The sequence below is a fragment of the Salvelinus fontinalis genome, chromosome 9 (genome assembly GCF_029448725.1).
Source record: "Salvelinus fontinalis isolate EN_2023a chromosome 9, ASM2944872v1, whole genome shotgun sequence".
In the NCBI taxonomy this organism is placed as follows: Eukaryota; Metazoa; Chordata; class Actinopteri; order Salmoniformes; family Salmonidae; genus Salvelinus; species Salvelinus fontinalis.
In genome coordinates, this window is record NC_074673.1 from 61,787,877 (window position 1) to 61,801,442 (window position 13,566).

The following is a 13,566-nucleotide window of genomic DNA, read 5'->3' on the forward strand; positions in this document are numbered from 1 at the left end:
CTCACTTAGTAGTATTTTGATTGACTCAACATTGAAAGAATGATATTTTGATTGAAGGGTATTGATCATGAAAGTCATGCCTGTTTCTCAAAAACATTGCACCTTTAACAGTTTGTTAACGTTACAATTCAACTTTCTTGTCCACAAAACATGTGAGTACTCCCACTTGTCACTCACACACACACACACACCTACACACACACACACACACACACACACACACACACACACACACACACACACACACACACACACACACACACACACACACACACACACCAGTCCTGGCAGAGCTGAGTTGGCTCTTGCAGGTGTCAGAGCTAGCATAGGCTTGGTGACAATGTCATATGTGAGAGGTCAGGCTAATTTGGTTAGCGGCCTATTTATGAGCTGGACAGTCAGTGCTGCCCGGAGCCTTCCTGCCTGCCTTCTCACCTTTCCCTTGTCCCCTCCTTTCTCCTCAGTCCCCTCTTCTAACAGGTCCTGTGAGACTGGTGATTAACAAGCCAGCTCACGATGGCTTTTGGTAGGTCGACTACACAGTTTGTTTCTCAGAATGAATGACTTGATGGCATAGTTTATTCTGGTGGTTCGGTGTCTCAACATGAGACGACAGACAAACAAACCGTATTCCACCTGTGAATCCCTGTGGCCTTTTCTGGTTGTGGTCTTTACTTAGACCCTGTCTGTCTCATTCTTTTTGTGGATCTGTCAGCTGGGAGAATGGACTGTTGTTTCTCTTTGCTTATTTGAGCTATTCTTGCCATAATATGGGTTTAGCCCTATTTGGTAAAAGACCATTTTCTGTATACCACCCCTACCCTGTCACAACATAACTGATTGGCTCAAACGGATTAAGAAGGAAATAAATTCCACAAATTCACTTTTAATGAGTCACACGTGTTAATTGAAATGCATGCCAGGTGTGCATTCCAGGTGTGCAAAGCTGTCACAAAGACAAAGGGTTGTTACTTTGAAGAATCTCCAATATATTTAGATTTGTTTAACACTTTCTTGGTTACTACATGATTCCATGTGTTTATAGTTTTGATGTCTTCACTATTATTCTACAATTTAGAAAATATTAAACATTTAAGAAAAACCCTTGAATGAGTAGGTGTGTCTGAGCTTTTGACTGGTACTGTACATTTATTTACACATGTCTGGAATTTGCCTTCGTGAGAAAGGTGCTGCCATCAATAAACCAACAGAATACAGACACAAGTTCACATAGATCTCATACAGAATATACAATATCGGAACAGTAAACTTAACATAAAACTCTGGAGCATCAAATTTTTTGGAACATCAAATCGCATTAATTGCAGTTTCACATCGCAATAGAATCGTGATACATATCGTATCGGCACATACTGTAAGTATTGTGATAATATCGTATCATGAGGTCTGGCAATTCCCAGCGATACTCCTCAGTCCTGCACTGTCAGCTGTCTGGACGACTAGTCTCTGACACACACACACACACACACACACACACACACACACACACACACACACACACACACGGATCCCACGCATACAAACAGTTCTACAAAAAGGATGGCACACCCACATGCATGTGTACACACACACACACAGACAGACTCTTCGTGGGCTAGCCAATAAGCAGCTTAAAGCCACTGTCACCCCAGCTACTAGCAGTCTTATGGCTCAGGAAGTACATGCTTTGCTGCAGAACCACAAATGGCTGTGTTGGATTTGTTTCTGTTTATTAGTAGATTAGGCTACCCTATCAATATGCCGTACTATTAGCCTAAATGTTCCACACCTGTCAGAGGCCAGAATGAGAGAAGTGTGCCTTGCCATTAGGCAGAATCGCAGATATCATTGTGTTTGTACCACGTTGATTACTAATCTAATTTTTCTGTCAATAACCATAAACTAATTTAATCTTTCCTTCTCCCTCCACCTCTTTGTTTTCTTCTCTCCCCTCATTCTCGCCCTTGTATCCGCCCCTCTGTTTGGAGTACCAGTTGTAGTCTCTGAGGACTGAGCAACTGACCTGAGGACCCCCCTACACCCTCACCCTAGTCCAGAGGGCGAGATCAGCCACTACAGCCACCATGGTGCTGTCACAGAGACAACGAGATGAGCTGTGAGTACACACACACAACACTTGTAGATTAGCCCTGCGTTTGTTTTCATAAAAATAGATTGACAGGAAATCTCTACGCAGTGAGGCCCTACTCTACAGTTCACTATGCAGGGGGGAATGTCTAGTGTGTGTAATCTGTACATGGTTTGTACGGTCATAAATCCTGGATAAGTCATGGAAAAGGATTTGTTTTCCAGGCTTGTGTTGGATTCTAAAATTGAACATTGAGATATTTAAGACATGATAGATCAGACGCAGAGTATATAAAGGAGTGAGATCTGTAGAAAGACAGAGTGGCTGTGGAATGTGCTGGGTGGAAGGGAGGAGATCACAGGATTGCTATAGGGGAAGCAGATGGACATCTGTGGATTAGGTGAAGGAGGGGTTGAGGTCAGGTCAGATCAGATCCCCTGAAGGGAGTAATAAGGGTTTAGTATCCTGTTACCCTCTTCCTGTGGAACCATAAGATGTAAGGATTGGAGAGGAGGAGTGTCCAAAGTGTGATGGTGAGAAATGTTTTGTTGTCTGAATACAGCTGTAACGACCCTCTGGGAAGAATTAAACTTGGTTAAGCTTCTCTAGTGTCCGTGAGTTATTTACTCTAAAAAATAAGAACCTAACACTTGGAATACTTTTAAATGATAAAAATTCAAAAACGTTTTTGAAAAGGCATGTCGATGAATTTGAATAATTTCTGTCAATGAACAAAAATTATAAACGCAACATGCAACAATTTTACTGAGTTGCAGTTCATATACGGAAATCAATAATTTTAAAATTCATTAGGCCCTAATCTATGGATTTCACATGACTGGGCAGGAGCTCAGGCATGGGTGGGCCTGGAGCTATGCCCACCCATTGGGGAGCCTGGCCCAGCCAATCAGAATACTTTCCACACTTTCAAACTATTTTACTTGCATGTGACACTGATGGAGGATTTTATAAAGTGATGCTCCTTTTCCTGTCTGTCAATTACTAGATGCACCCATCTCTTCATGTCCAATTTGACAACTGATAATACTGCCACTCATCAGACTGTCAATTTAGTCTTGCCTATAGTCTAACTCTTATTTATAAAATTAGTTTTTGTATAGTTTAGGTGTAGTTTTGCTGTGCAGGCTGACTGACATCGTTTTGTTTCTCCTTGGTCATCAACTTGGACAGAGTCAAGGATATGTCTTGCATTATTCTAAAGGTCTAATGCAACATGTAGCATGTTTTCGTTTCCCTTACAATAAATGTAATTTAGTCATAGCGTTATAGTAAATAAAACAGCCCCGTATCAACTTAATTTTTCAAAGTAAAGCGTAAAAGAGAATGCATCAACCCCCAAGTCGGTTGTGATATTAAGATGAGCGCCAACGATGATAAATCCGCATCATTACACTGTTCTTAATTAAATCAACCTCTTCACCCTCTTCAATTCAGTTAGGCCTCATTTTAAACTTGATTGTGAAGTAACGTGCACAATTATCGCCCATTCGTCATCCATTTAGTGGGCTGGCATCGTTTGCTTCCCTTCGCTCGGATAGAGTCGAGGATAAGTTTTGCATTATTCTGAAGGCCTACTGAAACACCTATCATGTTTTCATTTCCCTTTACAATCAATTTGATCAGTAATAACGTTATAGTAAGTAAAACAGTCCCGTCACAGTTTCATTTTACAAAGTAAAATGTATACGAAAATGACATCAACCCACAAGGCGTATGGTCAAATGATTTGCTATAGACATGAGTGACAAAGCTGATGAATATGCGAATCATTACAGTATTGTCTTTCTGAATTAAGTCAACCTCATATCAGTTAGGCCTAATTTCAAATTCAATTGTGAAGTAATGTGCACAATTTTCACCCATTCATACATTTGTCATTCATTCAGTGAGGAAAGGGCGAGAGAGACTCATTAACGCCTGGCTGTGTACCAACGTCCTACAGCACGTTGTCTTGGCGGGTTAAGTTGGCAGTAGGTCGGTAAAGTTCTAAATGCTTTTCTGTTTGGGATTTCAAAATTCTGACAAATGAGCAATGTAAAATCTTTTTTTTACATTTACAAAATCAAATGTCAGTGGCCGTTGGCCTGTGGCGGTTCTAGTGTTAAAGAAAGATTTTTAAGCCTGGAGACAATTGAGACATGGATTGTGTATGTGTGCCATTCAGAGGGTGAATGGGCAATACTAAAGATTTAAGTGCCTTTGAACGGGGTATGGTTGTAAGTGCCAGGTGCTTCTGGGTTTTAGTCGTGTGTCTCTGTAGTGTAGTACAGTTCTGTAGCTCTAGACAGGAAACACACTGCTCTCTGATGGCACACTGGGACAAAAGTTGACCTCATAGACCCACACCACATTCTCTCTGAAGGAAAGTGTACCCAGCCGCACACATACTTGAACACACACTCGCTCACACAGGTTACACTGATCCAGCAGCCACTTGAGGAGTGCTGATGTCACCGCCTAAACCTAGAGCTGCTGCTCATAAAACATTTAGCCCACGTCAGAGAACGGAACCTGTGTGTGCGCTGTTGATCTGCTTCTTCTGAGTGTTCCATCCCTCCAGCAGTCGTCATGTTTCCATGACCACCAGAAACACTCTGGCTGTGATTAATTCTTCAGCATTGTTTTCCTAGAGGAAACATTTCACTGGACACACACACTTGTCTGATAGTGTTCAAGGAGGAATGGTAACTACCTGCAGTCAGAACACTGACTGAATGAAACATGCTCGGGTTAAAACTGGATGTGAGATTTTGTCACATACCCAGCATGATTATGAAGACCTTGGAATATAATGTGCATATTGTCAGTTGTGTTTTGTGCTCTCTTTATTCTCTCCTCTCTCTTTCTCAGAAACCGAGCGATAGGAGACTACCTCCGCTCAAACGGCTATGAAGAGGCCTATTCCACCTTCAAGAAAGAGACTGAGTTAGATATGGTAAGAGCACGCACACACTAACTTGCCCCAAAACTACCACACTAACCTATTCTTTGATTTCCTTGCAATTATTTGAAACCTAGAGATCACGCTCTCATTTTTCCATTTCTGTCTCCCCTCCCTCTCTTCCACAGAATGAGGAGTTGGATAAGAAGTACGCTGGTCTTTTGGAAAAGAAATGGACCTCTGTCATCAGATTACAGAAGAAGGTGAGTGTTGACGTCACGTTTGAGGTGTTATGGTATTTGGTGTGTGTTTGATTTTCCATCCCATATTGGAATTGCAGATGGTTTTTAAGCATGCTCTTATCCACTTTGCACCATTTTAACAGTTTTTTTAAAATGTTATTTTGTGTCGTCTCATGTGTTTACTATATATAGGATGCTTTCTTGGCCAGGGCTCACTTGTACAATAGATGTAGTTCTCAGTGTGACCTCTGGTTAAATAAAGGGTCAATAAAAACGTATCTGGAGTATGAGTGAAATAACTCTGTGTTGGAGAACCATAAACGACCAACTGAACTATCACGTCTTCTACTCTCTCGTTGTCATCGTTTCCACACCTTATCTTCTCTCTCCCTTCACTCCCCTACCTTCTCTTTCTCCCATCCCTCTCCCGTCCTCTCTCCCCCAGGTGATGGAGCTGGAGTCGAAGCTGAACGAGGCCAAGGAGGAGATGACTCTAGGGGGTCCGGTGGCCCAGAAGAGGGACCCTAAGGAGTGGATCCCCCGTCCCCCAGAGAGATACGCCCTGAGCGGCCACCGCTCCCCCGTCACACGGGTCATCTTCCACCCTGTCTTCTCCGTCATGGTCACTGCTTCTGAGGACGCCACCATCAAGGTCTGTATGTGTCAATCAGTTTCTAAGATCTTGGTTTAAAGTAAATGTGTACAAGTTTATTTTATCTAGCACATATACAGTTGCGGCCAAATAGATTGGCACCCTTGCGCTTTTCTTAAATAATTCCCTCTTTCTTCTAAAATAAGTTGTAATTGAAATAATAAATGCTCTCCACACCTTGTTGGATTTTCAACATTGCAGAACCAATTAAAATGTTGTAAACTTAAGTTTACAAATGTAATTTAGAAAATAAAGACAAGGACAAAACCATTGGTAAACATAGGAGGACACCACTGTTGAGGGGCACGCAAGAGAGCCTGATTTTATTGAACTTCTCAAAAAGCACCCTAAATCCGGGGGAAACGTTCTGTGACCCAATAAAACAACATGTTAGCTCTTAGGTAGTACAGCACTGTGTTTACTGATGACTAAATGAATCATTCAATGAAAAGAACGCCCTCCATACAATCAAACACGGAGGTTTGATCATGCTGTGGGGTTGCTTTTGCCACCTCTCATACTGGAGGTCTTAAACGTGGCACAGGGCATCATAAAATGAGGAGATGATCAGATCTTTTGGAGTCCAATGTTCAACCCAGTGTCCAAAAATTGGGTCTCCATTGGAGGTTGTGGGTGTTCCAGCAGGACAACAACCCCAAACACACATCAAAAAGCACCCAAGAATGGTTTAAGAAGAAACACTGGATTGTTCTGGAGTGGCCAGCCAAGAGTCCAGCTCAGAATCACATCCAAAAACCTATGGCGAGATCAGACAACAGCAGTTGGTGGAGGGCACCCCTCAAACAGTGAAGAATTAGTGCAGTGTGCTGCTGAAGAGTGGGCCAAATTGCCAGTAGAAAGGTGCAGCAAGCTCATTGAACGCTACAAGAAGTGTTTGCCTGCAGTTATCTTGGCCATAGGCTGTGAAACCAGGTACTAGCTCTGGGGTGCCAATAACCTTGTCCAAGCCATTTGTGTTCGTTTTTTAAATTAAAATTGTAAACTTACGTTTTATAAAAAATTGTATTTGTTCTGCGATATTGAAAATCCATAACAAGGTCTGGAGACCATTTTTTTTCCAGTTTCTACTTCTTTATAGAGAATCATCTAAGGAAAGTGCAAGGGTGCCAATACATTTGTCCGCAACTGTACGTCAGTGACTGTCACATTAGATATCTCTCCTGCTGCTATAGCTGCTATACCTCCCCTTCATCTTCTCGATATTCTCTCTTCTACTCTGTCTTTATCTCTACTCTTCCTCTCTCCTCCTGCTCTATTGCTCTCCTTTTCACTCGCTCCCTTCTCCCCCCCCCTCTCTCTCGCTCTTCTCATTCTCTCTCTCTCTCTCCTTATCTTTTCTGCTTTGTCACTGTCGAGATGGGGTGATGCTCTGGTAACCGGGACAACGCTGGCAGAGCATGGAGCACTGCACCCTGGGATACATGGGAATCTCATCCTGCTCTCAACTTCTTTCTCTCTTTCCTTCTTGCTCTCTCTCTTCTTTCTCTTTTATTTCTCTTGTCGCACTCACTCACTTGTGCATTGACCCAGAAGAAGTTTGTTGCCCTGTCATGTTGAAAAAATGTTTCAACTGACTATGCGTTTGTGTGTCTCTCTCTAGGTGTGGGACTATGAGGCAGGGGACTTTGAGCGGACACTGAAGGGCCATACAGATTCTGTCCAGGACATCTCCTTTGACCAGACGGGAAAGCTGCTGGCCTCCTGCTCTGCAGACATGTCCATAAAGCTGTGGGACTTCCAGGGCTTTGAGTGCATCCGCACTATGCATGGTGAGGGTCTGGGGGGGGGGGGGGGGGGGGGCTGTGTGTTCCTCCAAGTGGTATAACAGCAAACAAGCACTATTACCCAATGTGCACCTACCTACACTTCAACAGTGTACTTATGTGATTACTGCCATAGAATCATTCTATTTCTATCTTTGGTTACTACAATGTAATTACTGTGGTGTACTAGGTATTGTAAAGTGGTATAAAAAAATAAATGTAAAAAATTGTATTAGCCATACTGATGTCACGTTCCTGTTCTGTCTGTTTCAGGTCATGACCACAACGTGTCGTCTGTAGCCATCATGCCCAATGGAGACCACATAGTCTCCGCCTCAAGAGACAAGACCATCAAGATGTGGGAGGTGGCCACTGGGTGAGACACACACACTTATCAGCTGCTGAAATACTGTATCTCTTGTTATATTAGTCCAGTGAAGGGATGTTTGAACGTATACACAGACTGACACATTCTGGTGTCCAGTATTCCGGTTTTGCTGGAGAGGTGTGTGTGTCTAGCTATGCTACACGACCAAAAGTATGTGGACACCTGCTCGTTTAACATCTCATTCCAAAATCATGGGCATTAATTTGGAGTTGGTCCCCCCTTTGCTTCAATGGAGTTGTCAGGGCTTTGTACAGGCCAGTCAAGTTCTTCCACGCCGATCTCTACAAACATTTCTGTATGAACCTCGCTTTATGCACGGGGCATTGTCATGCTGAAACAGGAAAGGGCGTTCCTCAAATTGTTTCCACAAAGTTGGAAGCACAGAATTGCGTATGGTGTAGTATTAAGGTTTCCCTTCACTGGAACTAAGGGGCCTAGCCCAAACCATGAAATCCAGCCCCAGACCATTATTCCACCTCCACCAAACTTTACAGTTGGCACTATACATTGGGCCAGGTAGCGTACTCCTGGCATCTGCCAAAACCAGATTTGACTGCGAGATGGTGAAGTGTGATTCATCACTCCAGAGTCCATTGGCGGCAAGCTTTGCACCACTCCAGCCGACACTTGGCATTGCGCATGGTGATCTTAGGCTTGTGTGCGGCTGCTCGGCCATGGAAACCCATTTCATGAAGCTCACGACGAACAGGTCTTGTATTGACGTTGCTTTCAGCGGCAGTTTGGAACTCTGTAGTGTGTTGCAACTGGGGACAGACGATTTTCCTCGATTTACACACCTCTCAGTAACGGGTGTGGCTGAAATAATAGCCGAATCCACTCATTTGAAGGGATGTCCACATACTTTTGTGTGTGTAACTTGGGCGTGTCGGTTTCTTTCTCTAGGTATTGTGTGAAGACATTTACAGGCCACAGGGAATGGGTGAGGATGGTCCGGCCCAACCAGGATGGTTCTCTTATCGCCAGCTGTTCCAACGACCAGACGGTGCGTGTGTGGGTGGCCACCTCCAAGGAGTGTAAGGCTGAGCTGCGGGAGCACGAACACGTGGTGGAGTGTATTGCCTGGGCCCCCGATACCGCTCACCCCACTATCCTGGAGGCTACTGGCTCAGAGGTGAGGAGAACCTCTATACGATGTGAGGTATTTTGAAATGATGACACGTGTTTCGGCAATACAACTTGTTTTTTGTTCACGCTTATAAGCATATTTTCACCCCCCCACTCTCTGTAGAGTAAGAAGAGTGGGAAGCCCGGCCCATTCCTTATCTCTGGCTCTAGAGATAAGACCATCAAGATGTGGGACATCAGCACTGGCATGTGCCTTATGACTCTGGTGAGTGTGTGTGTGCACGTTTTACTATACTTGTGAGTACCAGAAGTCCTCAAGAATAGTAAACCAACAAAGTTAGAGAAGTGAGGACATTTTGCTGGTCCTCATTTGTAAAAAGGCTATTTTAGGGTTAAGGTTAGGGGAAATAGGATTTTGTTTGTTACCTTCCCCTCAGGTAGCAAGATTGGTCATGATAACTGGGTATGTGTGGATGTCCAAAGTGGGTTTGTTTCTCAGGTTGGTTGTGTGTTCTCTCTAGGTGGGTCATGATAACTGGGTGCGTGGTGTGTTGGTGCACCCTGGAGGCAGGTTCATAGTGAGCTGTGCTGATGATAAGACTCTGAGGATCTGGGACTACAAGAACAAGCGCTGCATGAAGACCCTGTGTGCCCATGAACACTTTGTTACCTCTCTGGGTAAGAGTGTCTGTGTGTGCATTCCCTTAAATATTGTAGTACTAGTCAAAACCACCTGTTTGTGTGTGCGTAATCTCCAACACTTCTGCCAGTTCCACAGTGCTACCTCCACCCAGTCCATCATCAGGGTTCGTACGGTCATAAAAATTCTGGGAAAGTCATGGAATTTTATGGTATTTTCAAGGCTTAGAAAAGTTGGGGGAAATGATAAAATCCTAAACGTTTTGGAAAAGTAATTAACATAAATTACGAAATACATGTAATTTATTTAGGCACAGTTTAAAAATATATATTTTATCAATCAAATAAAAATCAACATATCAGCGAGGATCGGAATTACACTTTACCGCATCTCTGTTTGCGCGCGTCACCTGCATGTGTGAGAGATGAGTGGGCCGTTGCTCATGTGAATCGGAATAACAATTTGTGAATCGCGAATCATAGTTTCTGGAAAAAACGATTAGATGTCGCCTTCTGGATTATGTGACTTCAACACTTGTTTTGTAGATACTTCCAGTTGATTTGGGCATCCAATGAATGGGACATTGCAACTCAATAGATTCTAGTCAGCCCTCAAAGTAAACACTTCCAAGGTAAATATGACTAAACTCGAAAAGGTATATTTCCTGAAGAAAATTTGTGGGTTCGCTTCACCTGAATAAAAATATTTGGAGCCTAACATAGACTTGATGAATGAGCAGATTTATTTCAAAATGCGTAAAAATGTATTTGGTTCAAAGTATTCACCCTGCTTTACCGTTTCCAGGTTTTTGTTAAAGCCTGAATTCAAAATTCATTACATAGAGACTTTGTCACTGATCTACACACAATACTCGTAATGTCAAAGTGGAATTTGGTTTGTAGAACATTTTAGAAATTAATAAAAAATGTAAAGCTGAAATGTCTTGAGTCAATAAGTATTCAACCCCTTTGTTATGGCAAGCCTAAAGTTCAGGAGTAAAATGTGCTTAACAAATTGCAAATTGCATAATAAGTTGCATAAGACTCATTCCGTGTTCAATAATAGTGGTTAACATGATTTTTTGAATGGCTGCCCCATCTCTGTACCCCATACATACAATTATCTGTAAGTTCCCTCAATCGAGTAGTGAATTTCAAGCACAGATTCAACCACGAAGACCAGGGAGGTTTTTCAATGCCTTGCAAAAAGGCTTCATTTAAATTGTGGGGGGTTTTCAATTCCATGGGGGGTGGAAATGGGGAAGGTATCATGGGGGGATATGATGAAGGCAATATTACTATGATGGGGGATTTATCAATAAATGGGGGGCAAACAGGAAGTTTATACGCTAAATAAAAGTAAAACCCCTGGTAAGGGGGGTCTGAGCTAGCATAGTTAAAATCTCATGCCACATTCAAAAGAACTGGGAAATTTCCGACTTCAGTGCGTTCAAGACAACTGGGAACTTGGAAATAAACGAGACTGGGAAAATCGTTTTGAATGGTTATCCAACTCGGAATTCCACCTCGGGAACTCAAGCCTCTTTCTAGAGCTCCGACTTGAAGATCACTGACATCATGATTTGACTTAGTTTATTTCCGAATTCCCAGTTGTTTTGAAAGCACCATAAGTCGGTTGCGTAAACAATCCCTTGTTATAACATCTTTGGTCTGACGGAAGTGTCTGTGACAACCAGAATGTATTGTATGATGTCAACAAACATGACGCCACACATAGTTGGCAAATAGCTTCGCATTTGCTCATCATAATCAGTAGAACCTTCAAAAGTATTTTACATGTGTCCATTACAATCATGCAAGAATCAGAATGCATGACTTGTCATCAGTACTTGAAAACGTGAATAAAACTGTAAATACATTATGCTCCATACATATGGTATGCTACAGTAGAAAGAACAACACGATATACAGAAAATAAGGCACTTACTTTTTGATAGGAACGCACACATGTCCACAGTCCAATTTGTAAGGAAAACAACAACGAAGACCATGCGGCGCCAGCCATAAAATGTGCTGGGGGAAAAAGTTTGCACTGCCTGTTCTTACTAGAGATGCGCAATGTCTTCATACTTGATCTGGGGAAACACAGGGGAAGTGCTTTGGCTCTCATTGAAGAAAGAAGTTTTGTCCGGCTCAGTAAAGCCTCAAACATAACTTGTCCGCAACAGTGAAATGGGCTACTTCTCATGTGAATTAATGAGGTGGAACACACCTCAATTCAAACTGTTAGAAAATAATTTGAAGTGGAAAAGTTGAACAGCCTAAAGATAATTAGCAGGCAGTGTGCCTTGGTTTGAGGGAAGCACGAGTTATAACTATCCTGTTTGTAGGAAACCTGGCACCATCCCTACGGTGAAGCATGGTGGTGGAAGCATCATGCTGTGGGGATGTTTTTCAGCGGCAGGGACTGGGAGACTACTCTTCATCTTTCCCTCGATCCTGACTAAAGTACAGAGATCCTTGATGAAAACCTGCTCCAGAGTGCACAGAACCTCAGACTGGGGCGAAGAACCTTTCCAACAGGACAACGATCCTGAGCACACAGCCAATACACTGCAGGAGTGGCTCGGGACCAGTCTCTCAATGTCCTTGAGTGGCCCAGCCAGAGCCCGGACTTAAACCCGATCTAACGTCTCTGGAGAGACCTGAAAATAGCTGTGCAGCGACGCTCCCCATCCAACCTGACAGAGCTTGAGAGGACTTGCAGAGAAGAATGGGAGAAACTCCCCAAATACAGGTGTGCCAAGCTTGTAGCGTCATACCCAAGAAGACTTGAGGCTGTAATTGCTGCCAACGGTGCTTCAACAAAGTATTGAGTTAAAAGGTCTGAATACTTATGTAAATGTAAAATTAATTGTTTTTTTTAACCAAAATTTCTAAACCTGTTTTTGCTTTGTCATTATGGGCTATTGTGTCCTTGAGGGGGGGACAATTTAATAAATGTTATAATAAGGCTGTAACGTAACAAAATATTGAAAAAGTGAAGTTGTCTGAATACTTTCCGATTGCACTTTCTATTTCATTTTCAATGAATGTGGAAAAATGTCTAATCGTGTTTTCACTTTGTCATTATGGGGTATTGTGTGTAGATGGGTGAGAAAAAAAAGAATATATATACTGAACAAAAATTGAACAATTTCAAAGATTTTACAGTTCATATAAAGAAATCACTCAATTGAAATACATTCATTAGGCCCTAATTTATGGATTTCAGATGACTGGGCCAGGGCGCAGCCATGGGTAGGCCTGGGAGTGGATAGGCCCACCCACTTGGGAGCCAGGCCCAGCCAATCAGATTGAGTTTTTCCCCACAAAAGGGCTTTATTACAGACTGAAGTACTCCTCAGTTTCATCAGCTGGTGACTAGTCTCAGATGATCCACCAGGTGAAGAAGCCAGATGTGGAGGTCCTGGACTGGTGTGGTTACACGTGGTCTGCAGTTCTGTGGCCGGTTGGACATACTACCAAATTCTCTAAAACAATCTTGGCCTCCATTTTTCCAGCCAAAGAGGAGTCCCAAATAGAGACAATTAATCACTAACCTTTGATGATCATCAGATGACACTCATAGGACTTCATATTACACAATACATATATGTCTTGTTCGATTAAGTTCATATTTATAACCAAAAACCTCCGTTTACATTGGCGCCATGTTCAGAAATGCCTCCAAATTATCCGGAGAAATTGCAACCCATACAGTTACCCGCCCAAATTGTGCAGTCAACAAAACTCATGAAAAGCATTATAAATCTTCACTTCG

The 13,566-nt window shown here is 42.7% G+C and overlaps 1 protein-coding gene across 4 annotated transcripts in view; it reads left to right on the top strand.

Annotated features, from left to right (window-relative positions):
• LOC129862924 (lissencephaly-1 homolog B-like) overlaps positions 1 to 13,566 on the top strand; it is a 30,157-nt gene that overhangs the window by 14,247 nt on the left and 2,344 nt on the right. For 3 of the 4 annotated variants that reach the window (XM_055935027.1, XM_055935025.1, XM_055935026.1), the window contains 9 exons: positions 1,995 to 2,116; positions 4,961 to 5,045; positions 5,180 to 5,254; positions 5,679 to 5,885; positions 7,507 to 7,675; positions 7,943 to 8,045; positions 8,961 to 9,189; positions 9,307 to 9,408; positions 9,665 to 9,821. In XM_055935027.1, the coding sequence (XP_055791002.1) occupies positions 2,085 to 2,116; positions 4,961 to 5,045; positions 5,180 to 5,254; positions 5,679 to 5,885; positions 7,507 to 7,675; positions 7,943 to 8,045; positions 8,961 to 9,189; positions 9,307 to 9,408; positions 9,665 to 9,821 (1,159 nt within the window). In that variant the 5' untranslated portion in view covers positions 1,995 to 2,084. Of the gene's footprint in view, positions 1 to 503; positions 527 to 1,994; positions 2,117 to 4,960; positions 5,046 to 5,179; positions 5,255 to 5,678; positions 5,886 to 7,506; positions 7,676 to 7,942; positions 8,046 to 8,960; positions 9,190 to 9,306; positions 9,409 to 9,664; positions 9,822 to 13,566 lie in introns of those variants that run through there. The other variant, XM_055935028.1, reaches the window with a different exon arrangement.